This window comes from Armigeres subalbatus, chromosome 3 (genome assembly GCF_024139115.2).
Source record: "Armigeres subalbatus isolate Guangzhou_Male chromosome 3, GZ_Asu_2, whole genome shotgun sequence".
Lineage (NCBI taxonomy): Eukaryota > Metazoa > Arthropoda > Insecta > Diptera > Culicidae > Armigeres > Armigeres subalbatus.
The window spans coordinates 21,979,827-22,002,821 of record NC_085141.1 but is presented as its reverse complement, the minus strand read 5'-3'; the positions used below and the strand labels follow the sequence as shown (position 1 = coordinate 22,002,821).

At 37.4% G+C, this 22,995-nt stretch overlaps 1 protein-coding gene across 2 annotated transcripts in view; it reads right to left on the bottom strand.

Moving 5' to 3' along the window:
• LOC134220887 (histone-lysine N-methyltransferase ash1-like) overlaps window positions 1–22,995 on the bottom strand; it is a 52,078-nt gene that overhangs the window by 11,844 nt on the left and 17,239 nt on the right. For both annotated transcript variants that reach the window (XM_062700049.1, XM_062700050.1), the window contains exon 2: window positions 17,961–18,316. In XM_062700049.1, the coding sequence (XP_062556033.1) occupies window positions 17,961–18,190 (230 nt within the window). In that variant the 5' untranslated portion in view covers window positions 18,191–18,316. The remainder of the gene's footprint in view (window positions 1–17,960; window positions 18,317–22,995) is intronic.

The following is a 22,995-nucleotide window of genomic DNA, read 5'->3' as shown; positions in this document are numbered from 1 at the left end:
ATAAAATCAGCCAAATTCAGTGAAATTTTTGTTTTTATCTTATTGTTTTAAAGTGGTTGCATGTTCTCACTCATATTCGAATAATTTAAAATATTGTAATTCTAAAAATAACGAAATAATTTGGATCGGAGTTCCAGGAAATTAATAAAGCAGATCTATAGAACCCTTTTATATTTTTTGCTTGTGATTGAACATAAAATTGTTCAATTGCAAAAGCAAGTATGATCCCTTTGTGCATTAAAAAGCTTCGTGTTAGTTTTTACAATGTTCAATTCCAGTGAAATGGTTCCGATTAATTACTCTTCCATCTTCTTCTCTTCTTCTATGGCTCTACGTTCCCACTTCTTGGTTTGCTTTCAACTCAGTATCTCATTAGCATTTCCTCAGATATAAATTGAAAGCTTCTATATAAGACTATATAAGTTTTTTTTTCGATGTTTATAATGGATCAATCGCCGCGAAATTGCTGGTGAGAATCCCCACCACCACCATCGATTAGTTTTCGGCGACATATGACAAAACTAAGCTTTGCCAGACTGTCCGGACGCCTCACTTCTCACTCCTCATTTCTTACTGTGAAAAGTGAGAAGTACAAAGTAAATGTTGAGACGTTTCACTTCTCACTACGCTTTACTCACTTTTCACAGTGAGAAGAGAGATATGCGAAGTGAGAAGTGAGACGTCTTACGTCTTCACTCATAATTTCTCACTTCACATTTCTCACATCATATTTCGTACTTCTCCATTTTCGTAGTGAGAAGAGACAAACAGCGAGTGAGACGTCTGCTCATTACACACTTATCACTGTGAAAAGTGAGGACTGTGAAGTTGGAAATAAGCGACCCTCACACTCATCATTTCCCACTTTCCATTTTCACAGTGATTATTTTGGCTGTTACTGCTGAACGACCGTTTCAGTCTCGCGGACTATTTGATCAGATGACCAATTCGGTCAAATGACCCATTCGGCTGTCGGTTTTAGGGTCTCAAATTAGCCTTGCGTGTAAAGGCGTAGGATTGCCAATCGGGTGGGAAACATTCTCGTCTTCCTGGGCAACATTGTAGCCACCTTTTGTTTGTATTTTACGTATTTTATAAGGCTCTTTATGTAGCAATCATAAATGCCAATTCTCGCGTGATTTTTGAAAACGTCGCAAGTCCAAATGAGAGACTCTCTTTCATTACGCTCTCTTTTGCTAATATCTAGGCTAGTTTTTTTTTTTTTTTTTTTTTTTTTTTTTTTTTTTTTTTTAACTAATTTTATTTGCTAATTATCTAATACATGCATTCATCTCTTAGACTAGGTGTTCCGTATTTTCTTAACACTATCATCCTTATTTGCTATGTTACGCTTTTAGTTATTATTAATACATTTCAATTGCCTCTGGCAGTTAGAATTTTTTCCTCTGTTTGAATTGAACCATGTAGGAATTACAATGTTTTCAACTTAAACTAAACTTAACCTATTTTATACTAAGGGTACAAGGAGTTAATCGTTGCAATAGAAGATTGCAACGATTTTTGTCTAAAATTGGAAATTATTTTGTTGGACATTTGTTGCAGTGTCTCAATATTAGAAATTCTATGAAGTTCATTGGTACTATACCACGGAGGCAACTTCAGAATCATTTTCAAAATTTTATTTTGAATCCTCTGGAGTGCCTTCTTTCTGGTATTGCAGCAACTAGCCCATATTGGCACAGCATACAACATGGCAGGTCTGAAAATTTGTTTGTAAATCAAAAGTTTGTTCTTAAGACAAAGTTTTGATTTTCTGTTTATAAGTGGATATAGGCACTTAATATATTTGTTACATTTGGCTTGAAGGCCTTCAATGAGATTTTTAAAAGTTAATTTTTGATCTAGCAGAAGTCCTAAATATTTAGCTTCGCTAGACCAATTAATTGGAACCCCATTCATAGTGACAATATGTCTGCTAGAAGGTTTCAAATAAGAAGCTCTCGGCTTATATGGTAAATTTATAAGCTGACTTTTGGAAGCATTCGGGGAAATATTCCATTTTCGCAAGTAAGTGGAGAAAATATCCAAACTTTTTTGCAATCTACTACAAATGACACGAAGGCTTTGCCCTTTGGCTGAAAGGCCCGTGTCATCTGCAAACAAAGATTTTTGACACCCTGGTGGTAAATCAGGTAAGTCAGAAGTAAAAACGTTATACAAAATGGGCCCCAGTATGCTGCCGTGGGGGACACCAGCTCTTACAGGTAATCTATCAGATTTAGAATTCTGATAGTTTACCTGCAGTGAGCGATCTGATAAATAATTTTGGATCAGTTTAATGATGTACAGAGGAAAATTAAAATTCATCAATTTTACAATCAAACCTTCATGCCAAACACTGTCAAATGCTTTCTCTATATCAAGAAGAGCAACTCCAGTCGAATATCCTTCAGATTTGTTGAGCCGAATTAAGTTCGTAACTCTTAATAACTGATGAGTGGTTGAATGCCCATGGCGAAAACCAAAATGCTCATCAGCAAAAATAGAATTGTCATTAATATGAACCATCATTCTATTTAAAATAATCTTTTCAAACAGTTTGCTTATTGAAGAAAGCAAACTGATTGGGCGATAACTAGAAGCCTCAGCTGGATTTTTGTCCGGCTTCAAAATTGGAACAACTTTGGCGTTTTTCCATTTATCTGGAAAGTATGCCAATTGAAAACATTTGTTAAATAAATTAACCAAAATGGATAAAGAGCTCTCAGGAAGTTTTTTGATAAGTATGTAGAAAATACCATCATCACCCGGGGCTTTCATATTTTTAAATTTTCTAGTAATAGATCTCACTTCATCCAAATTGGTTCCCAACGAAGGGTCAAAAACATTCTCTTGATTGAGAATGTCTTCGAAGCTCCGTGTAACCTGATCCTCAATTGGACTAGTGAGACCTAGACTAAAATTATGGGCACTCTCGAACTGCTGAGCAAGTTTTTGAGCCTTTTCGCCATTTGTTAATAAAATTTTATTTCCCTCTTTAAGCGCTGGAATTGGCTTTTGAGGTTTTTAAGAATTTTGTTAATTTCAAAAGGGTTTCGAACTGGGATCCAACTTCGAGACATTATTCTCAAAGTTGGTATTTCTCAGAATAGCGAAACGTTTTTTAATTTCATTTTGCAAATCTCGCCAAATAACTTTCAACGCGGGATCGCGAGTTCTTTGGTATTGCCTTCTTCTCACATTTCTAAGACGGATCAGTAGCTGAAGATCGTCGTCAATAATAATGGAGTTGAATTTAACTTCACATTTCGGAATTGCAATGCCTCTGGCTTCGACAATTAAATTTGTCAAAGATACGAGAGCATTATCAATATCACTTTTGGTATCGAGAGGAATATCAACATCAAAATTCCTATCGATATACGTTTTGAGAAATCCCAATCAGCTCTATGATAATTAAAAGTAGAGCTGATTGGATTATAAATGGCTTCTTGTGAGATTTCAAATGTCACAGGAAGGTGATCAGAGTCAAAGTCAGCATGAGTTACCAATTGGCCACACAGCTGACTTGAATCCGTTAAAACTAAATCAATTGTAGAAGGATTTCGACTGGAAGAAAAACAAGTAGGGCCATTGGGATATTGAATAGTATAATATCCCGCAGAACAATCTTCAAATAAAATTTTCCCATTGGAATTGCTTTGAGCATTATTCCATGAACGGTGTTTGGCATTGAAGTCACCAATTACGAAGAATTTTGATTTGTTGCGTGTCAGAATTTGAAGATCAGCTTTCAACAAATTCTTTTGCTGCCCATTGCATTGAAAAGGCAAGTAGGCTGCAATGAAGGAAAATTGTCCAAAATTTGTTTCAACAGAAACTCCCAAGGTTTCAAAAACTTTGGTTTCAAACGAAGAAAATAATTTATGTTTGATACGTCTATTAAGGACAATGGCGACCCCACCACAGGCGCTGTCAAGACGATCATTTCTGTAGATAAAATAGTTTGGATCTCTTTTAATGGAGAGTCCTGGTTTTAAATACGTTTCAGTTATAATGGCAATATGCACATTATGAACTGAAAGGAAGTTGAATAATTCATCTTCCTTACCCTTTAGAGAGCGGGCATTCCAATTTAGAACTTTCACACAATTATTTGGATCCATTGAAACGGAGTCCGATAACAATTTTTCGTGTGTACTTTATACCAACCTGAACAGCTTCAGGAATGGTATTTGCTTTGAACATTGCATCAATCATGTGATGCAATTGTTCAGTTAAAAAATCAAAATCGGAAGCAGTCATGCTACCTGAATCGGCAACATGACCGTTATTTTCCGTTGGGACATGGGTATGAACCTCATTTTGAGAAGAGAAATTTGGTCTACCAGCAGCGATGTTTGCATACGTAGGTACATTGGAAAAATTGGAATTTACTGAAGTGCTTGCTACCCGTTGACGAGCGGCAAAATTTGTTTGTGAATTGTGGTGGGTATGAATTGCTCGACCGGTAACCGGTTTCGAAATTTGAGCGTTTGAAAAATTTCTACCCGTCGAATCTGGGATCCGATTGGAATTTCTCGTCATCAATTTTGCACGGGAATTCAAAACTTTTTTGCGTTAAGGGCATTCCCAGAAATTGGATTTATGATTGCCCCCACAGTTTGCGCACTTAAATTTATTGGAATCTTCTCTCACAGGACATGCGCCCTTGGCGTGAGAGGTTCCACCACAAATCATGCATTTAGCATCCATGTGACAATGTTTGGTTCCATGACCCCACTTTTGGCACTTACGGCACTGGGTAGGGTTTTGGAAGTTTCCCCCAGGCCTGCGGAAATGTTCCCATGTAACACGGACATGGGACATAATACAGGCCTTTTCCAAACTTTTCATATTATTTAGTTCACTTTTGTTAAAATGAACTAAATAAAATTCTTGAGAAATGCCCCTCTGGGAAGTACCAGAGTGGGATTTCTTTTTCATCTTAATTACTTGGACTGGTGAAAATCCAAGTAATTGAGAAATTTAAATTTTAATCTCATCCAGTGATTTGTCATCACTGGGAGACCTTCAAGACGACTTTGAACAATCGCTCAGTTTTGTCGTCGTATGTGAAGAATTTATGGCGCTTCTCAGTTAAATAGTGAAGAAGACGTTTGCGATCATCAAAGGATCCCGGCAAAACGCGGCAGTCACCCTTCCTAGCAATCTGAAATGAAACCTTGATCCCCTGAAGGTTACTCAAAATCTCATTCCGGAAGCCAGAAAACTCGGCAACAGATACCACAATTGGCGGAATCCTTTGCTTTTTCATCATTAATCAAATCGAACTGATTGCTCAGTTCGATTGGAGAAGAATTATTTCCGATATTAGAGTTAGAAGGAATATCTGAATTCTCCAGCTTCCTTCTATTTTTTCCGCGCTTAGGCAGGACGGTCTTGAAACCTTGTTTCTTTGAAGGAAGTGGAGAATTCAGAGACTCCCCCTTCCTCTTGTTTTTGTTAATACTCATTGCTGAGCGTGAAGACGTGACCTTCTAAGAGGTTTTTCCCAGAACGGTGTCCCTGCAGGATTACCACCGCTTGTCGGAATTTTACTTCCGCAAACGGGTCCAACGTAAAACGAAGGCACGGGTCCTTGCAAAGATCGTAACGGGATCAGTGGGTACAAATAGCGCTAAGAAGCACCGTTGAAAATAAAATAGCTTCGGGTAGTATTAAAAACTTCCTTCCGCAAAGAGAGAAAGAACCGCAAAGCACGAATGCACGATGCGGTCTGATCTAGGCTAGTTTAAAATTTGTTGCAATATTTTCACCTCAGCACACTAGACAAAGCTATTTTCTTCAGATCGGTGCTGGAAAATCCAATGTAAATGTTAGTATGGCTTTGTAATAATCGAAAGAGAAAGTAAACAAAGAGAGTCTCTCTTTTGGACTTACGACGTTTTCAAAAATCACGCGAGAATTGATCTCATGTGATACCATTTTTTTTTTCGAAAGTAACATTCATAGTTACAAAAGGCATTGAGTGCCCTAATAAATCCATATTTAAAATAATGTAGTAGGGGAACAGACGGCTTTGGCAGGTTTTGTTCTATTATTGGCAGGGGGGTTTTTGTCGACCGAATTTTATGAAATTTGGCCACAATATTGTCGCGCTTATCTTTTTCTAGAATGCTGCGGCGGTCTTACACTCGCAGGCTCGACTACGAAGGTAAACGTCAAGATAGCCGCCGTGTTAAAAGATAGGCAGAATTGTCCCGCTCAAAACAAAACCACGTGCTTTTCGCGAAATGACAGCAGTGTTCGATTGTATTAGTGAGAGGCAACCGGAGTCACTGAGTACATGAAGAGTTTTTATCTGGGTGGTGCGGATAGAATCGATTTGGTTGTCAAACTGAAGCCAAAATTTTCTATTGTGCCGGAGCCAAACATTGAAGATTGTGGTTATGTTCGTTTCTGATCTAATATTGAGAAGTATTGTTATTATTTTGGGAAAAAATAAAAATTAACTTTGTTTGAGTTTTGTATTCTTTGTAACAATTATTCTCACATTATATTTCGAGTGGAAATTTAGTGGGAATGCAACTAAAAAGCATTCGTTACGAAATTTCACGAGGTTCAGCAGCTGATCGGAGCATGAATGTATGTAAACAATCGTAAAGTCATGTAGAGTCTAGCGCATTTGTGCGCTCTCATGCAGCGTGGAAAGAGAAATTCGAAGAGCGGGAAATGTTTGACAGCCAAGTAACTGCAAAATAATTTTGTTTATGGGAGTGATTTCAAAATATCCCTCTGCTCGCTTGAGCGCAGAAAAGCGGCTCTATCCGCAGTACCCAGGTTTTTATCATGGCAAGTGCATACGGTGGCGGTGGGTGAGATTTTCATTGACACTGTTGTGTTTAGTGATCGTTGCGATTACCTGAGAAGCAACCAGCAGGAAGCCGCAGTATTCTATTTTATCTCGAGATGCATAATATTCTTTGATATGCGAAGAATGTTTGGGCCAAATTTGAGCATAATTAGTCATAAAAAACCCCCTGCCAATAATAGAACAAAACCTGCCAAAGCCCTCATTACCCCTATTCGGATTTACAAGCCGATTCAAAATGCTTTTGAAACTGCTAGAAGCTGGATCATAATGTATGCGTGTTAAATGCTTTTCCTAAACCGAAGAGCATGACTGTTGCAGTAATAAAACCTTAATAGATAACATCGAATGCCAAAGAGCTGTTTGAATGTTACTTGGGCATTGTACTTGCACACAAGATACATACTTATGCAATGGTGGACATAGTGTATTTATGAATGCTAGAGCCTTCTGTTTATTCTAGTTTGATTTTGAATGGCAGTGTGTGTTTTTCAATGCTTCTGTTGATAGATGATAAATTTTATTCCCACAATACGGAATGGCATGGTCATTTATCGTAATAAACATCGTGATGAATACCGATTCAGATTCCGACTGTGATAGCATAGTCGATACTGATACAGTTTATGTTGAATGCGATATAGAAAATGATACAGAAGATCCAAAACTATTTGAGGAAGACAGTGAAAATGGCCATATCGTAGTTCCCCGGATTGAGACCGATGTGGCCGGATTGAATCCGAGTGGGCCAGGAACCCTAAGAATATCATTCCCATCATTGCTGTTTGAAATCATAAAATTTGAGGTGTCGCACGGCCTGTTTTGGAAATAGCTACTTATTCCGGGAATAACTGACCCCAACGGTATCTGGAATACTTCTGGTAGCACATTGTGGATAAACTCGAAACCAGTATAAATCGAAAATTGGGATGATTCCATCCGGATGGAATGCAACTTGTTGCGAAAGAATCGGTCAAGAAATGCGGTTTTTACAGCAGTTTAGATTTTTGAAAGCCCTTGAAAACAGACGTCGGGGACAGAAAGGTTAAGGTAGAGTTCACTGCATTCAAAGTGTGCAATAAAGTTGATAAACAGACTGAACCTCATAAAAATGTCTATTTTTGTTATCTAGAAACAAATATCTCAGTCTTATTTATATTTCCCCCTTGACAATGTTTCCGAATGAATACAACGATAGGTAAATCCGGGTGAGATGCCGCATCGGTATAGTTGCGGCACTTTAATGATCTGATAGATTTTTTGACGCAAATATATGTGAGAGGGTGTCTTTTGTAGCGAAAACAAAAACATACATACGTACACTGCCAAAAATATCTATATAAGATATATGTGTCGCCGATATAAATTTTTGCAATAGCTCCACCCTAATATAATTGATACAGAACCACACATAAATTGAATAATTGCTTATTCGATACCACACATAAAGTTTATTCGGGTATATATTTTATTAGTAGTTCGCGTGAAGAATGGTTATGTGTGCCCTGATATACATCATAAGTTAAATCTATGGATTTTTGCCAATAAATATGTGTGGATTTTTAGTAGTGTAGTAACTGCTCGGAGGCCGTAAAATTTCTAACACTATTTTAAATAAAGATTTTTTTGTACGGTTTTGCGAAAAAAATTCGATTCCACATGTTTATTTCATTATTTGAATCCTCTTAAAACCTTGTAGGCTATGTTTGTAAGCAATTTAAGTTTTGAGTAAAAATTATAGTGATGTGGCATCTATCCCTTACAATCGGTATAGATGCCACAAAAAATCATTGTGATATGCCGTACCTACCTACTATCAGCACAATGAGATATTATTGTTAAGTGAGAAAATCATGTGAAATACGAAGACCAAGATATTACAAGGGATCAGGAGGACTCCTCCTGGAGTCCTCAGGAGAATACTGCCCAGAAAATGCAGACTTTCTAGGATATTTGTTCCTTTCTCAATAACATTTGGCCTAATCTCTGTCGTTATTGACATCATACGCGCGTACTACTAAAAACATCATAATAATGAGAAACAAATCAATTTGTGCCCCATTTCTTCTTTTTCGGTTGCTTTAAATCTGAGTACATATTGTTATGAATTGCAAGAGCAGATACCCCACGAAGGAAAAGCAGGCAAGCATTGGGAGAGGGCGAGGAGAGCATTGCAATGAAGAATATTAGGCCATCTTAGAATGTCAAACAAGTTAAAAGAACGTGTAGTGTAGAACGTGTAGAACGTGTAGTGAATGTGCAGTTTTTGACGATTTATGTTATTGATTGTGGGAGAAAAACAACAAAGTAAAAGCCTACTAATGACTGTTCACGCGTAGAAATTTGTTTGTTGTTTGAGTTGAAATACAAATATAAATTATGATGCATTTCTGAAAAATTACGTTCAACGCCAAAAACAAATTATAATCTTATTTCTCCAACATTTTCCACGTGCGGCATCTCCCCCTGAGAAATGGCGTCTTACCCGGATTTGACTTTTATATTAAAATATAAATCGTACTGTCCGATTTTATTTGTTTTGAAAATCACTTATACACAATATAGTAGGAACCTTAAACTAAACTATCAAAAACAATAAGGAGAGTTTCAATTTAACGTATTGTTTTGGAGAAATGTCGATTTTCAAAAAGGTGTGGCATATCACCCGGATTTACCTTATATAAAATTACATGATTCAGAAAACGCCAGGATGTAATATAACACCTAATTTTAGGCAAATTATCGAGTTCTATTTATGTGTATTACTGTTGGCGGAAATTTATAGGTTGTTTCTGTTCAGATCCTATATGTTTGACTTTATAGGAAATCCCGTAAAAAAATATGGCCAGATATGAATTATTACGACAGGTATACCTGGATTATATGGACCATCGATTATATGGACATTTTTTCCAACTCAACACGTATTTTAGGTGATCTGAAAGCGTGAACGGGTTTGTCAGTCTGACAGTAGGGGAAACTGGACACACATGATCCCCGGGGACACATGATCCCCCCCTGTTTTCTCGAAAACTAATCACATTTTTATACCACTGATATGTGCAAACGGATCCGTTAGATAGATTATCGAATCTGAGTAACATTTGATATTAGTTACTTTATGTATATAGGTTTTAGAGAGGTTTTATTATTTAAGCATTCTCAATCCTTTTTTTCTTCAAAGGAGAAAAGTTTAATAACTTTGAATATGTTCAACCGAAACGTGTCAAATTTTCACTGGATAAAGTTTTATTGTTGTAGAATTGAATAAATTCATTGATTTAACTATTGCTTATTTCAATTTGATACAATAAACAAAATAAGATAAATACTCAACATGGACACACTTGATCCCCCACAGTTTGGACACACTTGATCCCGATATTGCATATATTAAGGCGTTTGTTGTATACCATCTCATATTATTGTATTGTATGTAACTAAATTGATCTGTTAAAATTCTTTTCTAGTTGAAAAGTATAAATAAATGTTATTTCTCTTTAATTTTTTAATTCAATGAAAATGAGTATAAATTAAGCTTTGGAAATACTCAACAAATCACTTGGCTTAAAACCAGTTCGATCTGGTATTTAATTCTTTCCGTTTCGACTAGGGAAAGTTTGCTTACAATCACCATATATTTGTAAATCTTCCTAAAGAATTTTTAATAATAGGCTCATTCAACAACTTTTGATTGGTCGTTTAAAAAAACGCATTTGTGTAATAATAACACGCACTACAAAAAAATGATATTTACCATTGGCCATGCCAATTTTTAAAGGTTTGATAGAATAATTAGATTTCAAAATGACAAAGATATACCTATTTATGTATCGATTAACCATTTTTGGGAACATCATGGTTGTCGTGATATGACCACTGTCTTTCAGTGGAGTGAATGGTTTGCAGATAAATCATCATCATCATGCTAACTTTGTTGCTATAGCCGACATTCTATCTGTCACTATTACTCTATTCGAGAACCAAAATACTTGCCTTGCTTAATACCAAAAATATTTCATTTTCGCACGACTGCTATTACGACAGATTATGAATAATTGTTAGGATTTGAGAATAGACCAATTTGACCTTTCATTAGACTTGGAAGAACCTAAACATGTTCAGCTCATAAAGGGATCAATTTCCCCGTATATGGGGATCAAGTCTCCCGCAAGTTTTGAAAATGCCAAATTTTCTATCTTTCGGCAAAATCGATTTTTTGGTAACTTTCATGAACAAATAATTGCTTCCAATGACGTTTTTGAATAATTAATTAAATTCTTTATCAAGTCCATCAAAAAGCGTGCAAATCAGTGCATGTTACATCGAGAAATATCCTAAACAAAAAGTGGGGATCATGTGTGTCCAGTTTCCCCTATGAGAAGCAAGTGACGAGATGAGATTGCCGTGGTGTCAGGTCAAACGTTACGGTTCATACAAAAAAAAAGCTTCCATACAAAAGTTGTTACGAGGGGAGCGTGGGGGTTCAAAATCGGCAAAATTAGCATTACGTAATTTGTGAAAGAACCCTAATGTACGTCCCCAGATAACGTTTTTCCAAAATATTCATATGGAATTTATTTTCTAATTTTCCACGGGAACTAGTTTGAAGTTTCCTCAAGAAAATTTTGTAGAATTTTCAAGGGAGGGTCTTCGGAATTCCAAAAAAAAAAATAGCAGAAAATTCTACGGAATAATCATGAAAAAATATTCAGAATTGTCACGGGAAATTGTTCCAAATTTCTACAGAAGTTTATTCAAAATAGCTTGGTAAAGCTCTTCGAAAATTCTGTTGAATATTTTCACAGAAAATTCTTCGAAATATCCGCGGGAAACTCTTAGGACTTTTCATGAGAAACTCCATGGGACATTTTCCGGAATTTCCACAGAAAACTGTTCAAAAAGTGGATTTAATAAATTCTTTGGATTTTAAAGGAAAATTGTTTGGAATTTCCATGAGAAATTCTTTGGAAGTCCCACGGGATTCTTTTATATTTTTTTTGGAAAATTAAGGGAGTTTCTTAAGATTTCTCCGGCAATACTTTTGTATTGTCCATAAGAATTTCACGGGAAATAATGCAAAAAGAGGAAGGGTCGTTTGACCGAGAGTCATTCGACGGAAAGCTATTTGGCCAAAAAACATGTTACGCTGAAAGTCATCTAGCCGAATTCCATTTGGCCGAAATTAGTATTTGACCGAAACGGTTATTGATTCGATAACCATTAATTTCATTTGACTGAAAGCAAAATTTGGCAGAAAAAGCCGTTTGCCCAACAGGTCGTTTCGGCGAATGGGTCATCTGGTTGAAAATGCCATTTTGAGGAGGTCACGGTAGATCTCAGCAGTTTGTTAAACTTTTACCGAGATCCACACAGCCGATCTCCAGCAAACATTTTTTTTGTTGAGATATTTAAAATTGCTGAAAATCTGCAAATAGTTTGCCGAAAGCCTCTTAGCAAAGGTAATTTAAACCAAGATATTTGTTTTTTTGTTGTACACACGGCTGTGGGGATTTTCCAGAAATAAAAACTGATTGTGTATGATCAAAAATGTCGATCCGTTTGGCCAAATGACAGTTTCGATCAAATGGCCTTTCTGTCGAACGACCATAGGATCATGACACCGAATGACATTTTCGGCCGTATATAATGATATTTTAAGCCAACGGTGGTGGACTGAACTCATTTCAAAATTCACGGAAGTAAAGTTTAAAAAATCAGCCAAACGACCATTTCGGCAAACGGCATTTCCGGTTAAATGACCTATTTAGACAAGTTACTTTTTCGGCCATAGGATCAATTTGGCCGAATGAAATTTACGGCCGTATTTCGTCTAAATGACATTTCCGACCAGACGAGTATCGACCAAACTATATATTCAGCCAAAACATTTCGGCCTTGTGGTCTACGGCCAAACGGATCTTCCCGTCGTTTTATCGAAAGCCAATCTGAGGAAAGCCATTTTTTTAATTCCACTTGGCCGAATTGAACGTTTGTCCGAAACGGTTGTTAGGTCGAAAATGGTTTGGCTGAACATTTCCTTTAGCCGAAAGCGACATACAGCAGAAAGGGACATGGAGCTGAATTTGTAATTTGTCTGTAAATGCCGTTTTGCCGAAGTGGCCGTATGATCGAAAATGTCGTTTGATCGAATAGATCATTTGGTCGAAAAAGAAGTTTGACAGAAAGAGCCATCTGGCACGAATATGTCCTTTCTGCCGAATAACCATTTCGACCAAATGACCTGTTCAACCAAACGACTTTTTCGATGAAATGACCAGTCGATAAAATGACTGAATAACACTTCCGTCCGAATACCTTTTCAGTCAAATTATCAGTCTACCAACGATGGAATTTTCGGCCGAACGACTTTGTCAACCAAAGGAATTGTTCTGACGGCCGGATGTCCTTTTCGACCAAATGATTTGTTCAGTCTAATGGCGTACTCGGTTAAAACATTATATTTCAACGAGAACTTTTTCGAGTTTCAACGGGAAGTCTTCCGGAAAATCCTTCGGTATTTCCACTCGAGGTTTTCTTCGTTTTTACTGAGAGCTTTTCGAAATTTCAACAGGAAATTCTTTAGAATTTTTATTTATGTTCGGTATTTATGTTCGTTCAGCACAAGGCTTGTGGATTATACTGATGCTTAATGGCAGGCAGAGAAATTGAATATCGGGAACGTAAGTTAGCAGTTCTTAAATGAACTGCTGTTTAAAAAAAAGATTGCCAATGGTGCAGACATCAAGAATTACTTCAATTTAATGATAAATTTACATTGATAGAAAGGAGACAATATAATGAAGAATATGCTCAGTTAGATTTTCCAATCATTATACCGGAATTTCTGGTTACGATATCCAGTTTTTCATTCCGTTGTTCAGCTAGAAATTGATTGCCAATATTAAAAGCTTTTCAAAAAAGTACCCGCAAACTCTCGAAAAAGTTTAGTTCGAAATTGAAACTTGCAAAAACCCGGTTTTGATATTATGTACCAAGAATGTTTTAGAGTTTCGAGACCCGAAAATACGATCCTGTTTTAACATACGTACAAATATAAACCCTAAAATCCACTTTGAAGGCAAAAATGGCACTGATAGGTGAATGAGACTCCTTCTTTACATGCATTTCAATTCATTGTAAGAATCCTCATCAACCGCAACTTGCTGCAAGCGGAATAAGATATGTGTCAGAAAAGAGTGATTATTTATAGGATTTTTTATGCATAACGTGCCTGGGCCTAAATCATAACATTAGAGCCCGTACCCAACAAACAACGACAAGCTACAAATAAGCATCTAGGTTGAATTATTGTTTATTTGTGATCTTCGTAGCTGAATAAAATGGATGCTGAATAATTCGCTAGACAGATTTCATTTCAGCATTTAATCTAACTAATATTTGACATAGCCTATTTATTTGTTTACTAATTTTATTTGAAGTCGAACTAACGTTTTCGTTTTATCACATTTCAGCATATTGGGGAAGTTTAACAATGTGCTGAACTAATAATTTTTAAAGTTCTCTGTTCGACTATGATGTGATGCTCTGAAAGGGTGGTTGGATTGAGTTTGAATAGTAAGTTAATAAGCAAGCATTGGACATCCTTCTTAACCTTTGTTCTTCTTAACCATTGGATTTCTCATTTATCTGATCTATCGCACAGTGGAAGAAAACATTATGCTTTTTTCTGCTTGAGAGAAAATCTGGATTCTAGATCTGGAAAATTTATGTTATAGGAAAATAATGGTTTATTTTCAAGACATGCTTTTTATATTCGTGACTTATTAAGCTGTCGGCGAGTTTAAAGAACAAAACTGCTGGAGCAATAAAAAAATCATGCATTCATGCGGAATTAAATTTACTAAAAGCCGAACATAACGCCGTTGAATAACGTCGGAAAATTGTTGAATCTTTGATGTGTGGAATCCCAATATTGCCTGATTTTCTCAAAATAGCACGCGGCGTACCCTTCAGGAAAGATACCGCCGCGCTTTCTGCACCCCGTTTACTTGATTCTTATGGGTGAATAGCATTGCGGTGTATCGTTTGGCGCGGCAGTACTTTTCGACAGTCATTCGCCGCGTGAAGTTTTGTGCAAGTACGCATTTGGGAACATTACAAACGCCGCGCAGTGTATCATATCCAGAAAATCTGACAATATTATCTCATGGATGTATTTTTATTGCGGTGAAATTGGAATACATAATCTCAGCATTTGACAATCATATCGCACTCGTTTATCAAGAGATTCTGAGGAAGGCCGAATATACATTGGTTTTATTTTCATAAATTCATAAATAGCATTGGGGACGGATTTTATTTTATCGTTTATGGACATTATTTTTACGTATTTTTCCTAGTGTGCGATGGTTATGACTGGCTGAACAATGGTTGAAATAAAAATCTTGTACAGTTATTAACAAACTGTAGTTTGACAGATTGACTTATTGAATAAGAGTCCAATTATGATTCATATTCAGCAATAAGATTATTTATGTTATGCATTGAGTGAGCCATATCTAACAAATCAAGGATGGCGTGGATGACAACGTTACCGGCGGATGATCAAATGTCAGCAGTTCGAGACCCGATTTAGGAAAATTTTAAAATGGTTATATGAAAAAAGCAATTGCTTCAAAATACGTTCATTGGAGATCTTGACAGTGTTACCTTCAATGCGTTATTATTTTCGAAGAATTCACATGTAGCTGAATTGAGGCTTAGTATAATGCTTATTAAAGGTTTAACGAATCAGTTAATAAAGTCGTTTTTCAAAATGAGATGTTGTAGTTGTATAACTTCGCCAAAATTGTGTGAACAAAGCTTGAACAGAAGTTGCGATAAGAAATAGTACAGACGTAATTCAACACAGCGCTGAATTATATCATCACACTGATGTTAGTTCAACTAGTGAATGTTTGTTGGGTAGTTCAATCCGGACAATTTCCAATAGGAGGCAATGGAAAAAAATCTCCGTCAAATGCAATTTGCTGCGATCAAAACGATTAAGGATAAGTGCCTGTGCTTCCATAAAAAGTTTTTTTTTTTTTAGCGAACATTTAGTGTTTATTTTGTTAGCTAAAACAGATAGGCACTGTATTAAGAATTTTTAAACAAGTGTAATTTTGAATCCACATTATGCTTGACGAAGTCTTTATAAATTCTGTCTCTCTGTACCGTGTACTATGAAGCTCTGGTCATCCGAAAGATGCTCCCTGACCAACAAAAATCTGGCACGACGCCACGCAAAACCGTTTTCAACGTCATACGCCCGGATGAGCAGCTGAAATAACCTAAAGTTAATTTCTACCCGTTCCGCCCTGTATTAAGTAATTTTTAACCTTTAATCGCTAAGAGTATTATATCCCCTCACAACTAACTTTTAAGATAAGATGATATAATTGTAAAAAATATCTTGAGAATTGTGGCTCCGCAAAGTATCACACACGACTGAGCCTACCAAATAAATGAACTGGTTGAAAAAAGTCATAATTACTAACGTGATCTTGGAACGGTGTGCAAACCCAAGCAGCACAAATTGTTTCACTACTGAACATTACACTGTGTTGCAACTATTTGGAAAGAAACAATCTTTGCGTATGTGCCATCAAATATAACTCTCTTGCAATCTAAAAAGCGCAAGAGGTGGAGCCTACGGAAACATCATTCGATTGCAGTAAAATTGCAATAATGTTGCAAAATACTACAGCGGAAAAAAGTAAAACAAAAATATAAAACTGGATTCGATTTATGGATCTTGTGATTGATAGTCCTTCACTCTACCACAGCACCATTCAACACTTCGAAGGGACTGCATGTTGACTCACAATAAAAACCATACGATTATGAAGTTTTGTACTCGGGTTTCCTGTTACTTGATTGCACCATCACAGGAAAAAAATGTGAGTTGTCAAAACGTTGAACGATGCTAAATTAAACATGAAGACACACTCTTATCTGCAACTTAATTTAAACAAACAATTAAATTTCGAAATACGCATTGAAGTTATATGGTAAAAAATATGTAACTTAATGATTTTGTTTCGTGTTTGCAACATAAAGTGCAATATTCTTTGGTTGTTTGTTTCCAAATGTCAAACACGTACTGCATTGCAATGTTAATGAAACATTGATCACAATTCGAACGTTTTTGACATCTTGATGCAACTTTTTCGTGCTTTGATGTTTTTCCAATGCCTCTAATGAAACTGAATAGAAACAAAGTGCTTTTAGGAAGATGTTGCGTGTGCTACTTGGGAACTAGCGACTAAAAAACGGTTACGATCTCATAAAAAATCTAAACTTTCTGAATCATTATAAAATGGACCCAAACATGCTGATTAAACTGTTACGCAATAAATTGACATTTTATCTCATTGTATTTAGTTATTGTAGTAGTTGGTGGTAGTATATGGAAAATTCGATTATATGGACTTTTTTGCATCGAAAAAGTCCATACAATCGAGGTATACCTGTACTACTATGAATTTTTATTATGACTATCTCAACTCATAAATTCAACCCCGAAGGCGAAAAGAGCAGAACTATAGATCACCATGGATCAATTGGCTTTAAACCAGGAGACTAGACCAAATGTATATCTAGGCCAACATTTGAAAAGAGCGTAATATTTATTCCTATTCCTACAATTTATTCCTTCTGATTCTTCGTCTACATTTATAGCTGTATATATGGACAAAGAATCAGAAGGAATAAATTTTGGCTATTACGCCCTTTTCAAATGTTGGTCTGGATATATTACAACACATTTTCCGAAGATGTTATTTTTCTAGCCTTATGCTGCTAACTATAAAAGCTGCTGCAAGATTCTGTTCCTACCGACTTACAAACCACCTAAATTGATTTTTGAACAGAAAATACTTTGTAGGCATAACATTGAGGGGTGTATAGAAAATTGTGAATCTTGTACTGGCTGATTAGATGCAATGAATAGTAAAATCCCTATTGAATACAAGATTTTAATAAAGCGATATGAAATGGAAAATATATAAATGCATCATCATGCATTTACCAGAAATTGAATATGCATCTATGATATTGATTGAAGACATAACTTTACTGTACAGAAAACGATAGGTTCTCCTCCCTGAAGCCAACATACCTCATAACACTGAACTGCTGTTGCTGGTGTTGTTGCGGCGGGTCCTTTTTGTCGGTGCTCTGCTTGCTGCTGGTCTTGCTCGTCGATGCCGCCGACGACGAATCGGAATCGGACGACGAGTCAGACCCATCGTCCGAGTCCGACGATGAGGTCGAAGACGACGACGACGACAGCGGTGACTTGCCGGGTGGTTTCGATTCCACCGGCGGCGTGCTTTTTACCGTCGTCATCCTCCTGCCCGGTTGTTAGTTGCCGGGGTGTGCTGCTGTTCGATTGGGGTCTATCGACGGGACCGCCTTTGATCCGACCCCCTTCTACGCACACCGGTAATGGGATTGTGCGATATTCAAATTGTTCTGGAAATGAAGTGGAAAATGAAAAAAGGGGGAAATAAGTTTTTTGTTGTGGAGTTCGAATGTAGTTGAGGAATAGGGAAAAGATCAAAAACGAAACGCGAAAATGCAGTTATCCTCGGGGGTGAATTGCAACTCAGCACAAACAAAATTCAAATGTATATACTTCACAGTGATGACTTATTGATATGATAGTACTATAATATAAAACTCAATATATTGAAAACATAATTGGTATGATGTGGCGCTTTGATTGCTATGATAAAATATACTATTGGTGAATCATAAGCAATTCTTATTCTAATCTTTTATCAATCCAATCTTGTTGCGGGGATTCTGAGAATCCTCAGAGTATTAAGAACGTTCCAACCAATAAAATAAAATCGTAGGTTTTTCCACATTTGAAAAAAAAACCGCAGGCCTTCCTAACTTTTCATCACAGACGAAGCTATAGCCTCTTAATGCATTTAGTTATACGAGAAGGATGAAATGCAAACGAAATTTAACATGAGAGTAGGCAACTGATGGTCGTGGAAAAGGAAACACAGCGTTTATAATCCTGCACAAGGGAGGTTGTATTCGCGTAGGAGCAACCCCTACTTGCAAAACCAACAGGTAGGAAGGCAGACAGACAGCGATGGCCTAAGCAAAAGGTGCATTTTTATCGGGCTGACATCAAACAGCTGAATCTTGCGTTTTTTGTTCGTTGCGCTGTTTCATATTAGGCATGGGAGGCGAATGGGCTTAATTTTTGCTGATGGTCTGGCTTTCACACCATCTTGTTGGTAGCTACGTTACATTCCATTTGCAACGAAGCGATATTAACGTTTATGAAAAAGTTAGGGCTTTTCGTCTGAGCAAGCCGGTGTTTGAAAGTGGAAAATAAAATAAAGTTTTTTTTCTTTGTGTAAGATGAAATAACTGACTAAATTAGGTTCTCTCTTTGGTGCATTTGATTGTTTCAATGAGATGCCTATTTATCATTCAAAACCAATCGAAGTACATTTACCGGCTTGGCCTTCATGAGTTCCAATCTTGGATATATTCTGGAGATAATCGACCAGTTTCATCGGTGTACAATCTCAATAAGTGAGATGAAACCCTGCACTAACAAATAGAACACACGATATAATGTCATACATTTACGTATAGTTTTCATACTTTGCGTATAGTTTTAAAAGTTTTTTCTTTCAAATAGTAGGTATCTAATATCAAGATTATACAAACCGAGTGCAGATTGCACATAATTGAATCTGGGGTCAATCAGGCGGAGTTTTAAGAGTATGGATTTTGAAGAGTGTGGGGAAATCTGTATTGGAAGATAGATTTCGTTTTAGAAGTTCGGTGAGATGCAATATTGGTTTGGCTAATAATGTTCATAGATAACAGGAATTATTTTATTCTTACGGATTATTGCTGCTAGTGGAGAAGATCATTTCGGGCATATATAGATTTCTAAAGATGTGCAAAAAGTCAAGTCATTTTATTAAAATACGACTAAATTATAAATTATTGAGACGGATTTAAGAAGTGCTGTCCAGTTAGATTCTCTCCATTTCGGTTGAGAATCTAAATTTAATCAACGTCAGCGTAATTCAGGCAGTTTCTGCTGTGTAGTGGCTCAAAACATTCGCGTGATAAGGTGATTGGTTTTCAAATACATCTTCATCAGAATTTGAAACGACACGTGCAATCACCCTTAGCTATTCTTATCGTTAAAGCTGAATGTATAAACCCATGTCCCACGACACAACAAATTGTTATCGGTTTCAACCCAGGTTTCAACATCCTTGAATTCGAAAGGATTTCAACCGAAAAGAGGTTCACACCCGACCTATTCATTCTAATAGAGAAGCCAAAGCATTAAACCAAAGCTCCGCTTTGATTTATGACGTCGCCCTATTCGGTGCCATAAATTATCACACATTCAAGCAACGCTGACTAGTGAGCTCCGAGAGCATCCTTTGGCTTTGGAAAAACTTATTAAAGCGTATACACAACATCCAACAAGTAGCTGATTCTTATAAGATTTCTGGCTGGCTCATTTTCTGTCTGCTAACATTTTCTTAGGGAAGACAGAAACTTCCACTTGTTGAGAAGGGACGCACAATAGCCGGTCATTAATCAAGCATCTAATTCTTGCTCTTACCTGGCGGTCCCATATTTCATTATTTTGCAGACTTTTACCTGCCACGTGATGAAGCCGACTAAATGCTGGTGTTTTACTTACGCTGTAACTTTCTCGATTTTTGTTTTGCCTGCTTTTTTTATCACTTATAAAGGTTGTTGCCATTAAGTTGGGAGATAATGCGACGAAAGTCTCTGAAAGGATTCAATTTGGGTGAAGGCTAGACAACAGGCAGTCGTTACCTTTTTTGATGTTACGCATTAGAAAGATCAAGGCCTGGTAGTTTTTTTTTCTGGGGCTGGAAACCATTGCATTCCTTTGAGTTGTTCCTTGGTGTTTAACACCCAGAAGCCCAGGCTTTTCAGGAAGGCAATTTATAAAATTGAAAAAAAAATATAACTCTGCTCGCTTTCAACCGATCAATATGAAATTTTGAGACAAGGTCCAATTTTCATTCTAGTATAGATTCTATTTCAAGTGGATATGGATCTCTCCTCAAGTATTTCCTAATAACAAAGCTACACTATATAAGTTCTATTAGTGATTTTGCAGAATTTTTGAGGTGCTGGTGAGCGTCTGTAGGATGCCCCCAAAGGTCCCCAGGTCCATAGGAGGAAAGATTTTAGTTCTTAGCCCAAAACATGTCATGTGAGAGATCATTCTTCATGATTTTTCACAAATAAACTTCTATTTAGTCAACCGTCTAATTCGAGTTTAGTACTTTCCTTCCGCTAAGTTTTCCTTCCACTGAAGATAACATTGCAGATACGTAGTTTGACCTCAACTGTGAGGTCGTCTTCAGTGTTTCGTACTTGACTTTCTATTTAGTCTCTAATTTAAAGTGGAAAAAACTAATTGACCACTTTCGGAATGCCCCACAACCCTTCGGAAACTCACGGAGTGGTGAAGCCTGTAAGAAGGGACATTTCCGTTTGTAGAACAAAACGTATCATGGGACTGCTCTATCTTCATGATTTCTCACGACTAATTTTTTGATTATTCTATAAAGGACAACTGACCTCATTGTATGTATCAACAGATACATATTTCGTTTTCTACTTAAAAACTGATTACAGTTCGACTGGGGTGTTTATTGAAATATTTTGGCTTTTTCAGTCTGATATATTCAAACGGGTTTATATTTACATTGCCCGACGTTTCGGCCCGTTTATTGGGTGTTTTCCCTTGAAAAAGACCCAATAAACGGGCCGAAATGTCGGGCAATGCAAATATATACCCGTTTGAATATATCAGACTGAAAAAGCCAAAATATTTCAATACACTACTTAAAAACTTCTCCAGTGTTTTGTTACCGAGTCGAAAGACAAAGTGATTACATATAGTGGAGGTAATACGCAGAAGCTCGTGGTTTTTCCATTTTTCTATTTTGTATCTTTCTCTATACCGCCGGAAATAAGTATGAAGACAAGCATGGTTTTCAAACATTTCTATCGTGTTTGAGGAACGAAATCTGGCTAAAATTTCACTAGCCACCTGTTTTCAAGGGGGCAGCAGGGACTATGTCCAAGGGCTTGACGATCCCTCCCCAGGCCATCTGCGAGTTGTGGCGCCTGCCTAGGATGTGGTGGGGTTTGACAGTGGGCCCTGTTAAACCTCTATAAAAAGCTGCATGTATCCGCAAGTAGGCTCCGCCAAAGCGACCGTGTGCCGCTCAAAGCGCACAAGCCCAAGTCATGGTGTTAGGTGGGACGCTAAACAGCCCTGACACGATGGCCCTCCGACGAGACAGGAGGTTTGCGCAGGCCCAATAAGCCGCCTTTAAAAACAACGATTACGAACGACATAGAAAATAATACGACTCGATACAATCGGCAACGACCTAGGCGACGAATAAAGGATCACGATTGGAAGCTTGGAACATGGAACTGCAAGTCGCTAGGCTTCGCAGGTTACGACAGGATAATCTACGATGAATTACATCCCCGCAACTTCGATGTCGTAGCGCTGCAGGAAATCTGCTGGACAGGACAGAAAGTGTGGAAAAGCGGGCATCGAGCGGCTACCTTCTACCAAAGCTGTGGCACCACCAGCGAGCTGGGAACCGGCTTCATAGTGCTGGGAAAGATGCGCCAACGCGTGATTGGGTGGCAGCCAATCAACGCAAGGATGTGCAAGCTGAGGATAAAAGGCCGTTTCTTCAACTATAGCATCATCAACGTGCACTGCCCACACGAAGGGAGATCCGACGACGAGAAAGAAGCGTTCTATGCGCAGCTGGAGCAGACATACGATGGATGCCCACTGCGGGACGTCAAAATCGTCATCGGTGACATGAACGCTCAGGTAGGAAGGGAGGAAATGTATAGACCGGTCATCGGACCGGATAGTCTGCATACCGTATCGAACGACAACGGCCAACGATGCATAAACTTTGCAGCCTCCCGCGGAATGGTAGTCCGAAGCACTTTCTTCCCCCGCAAGAATATCTACAAGGCCACATGGAAATCACCTAATCAAGTAACGGAAAATCAAATCGACCACGTTCTAATCGACGGTAAATTCTTCTCCGACATCACGAACGTACGCACTTACC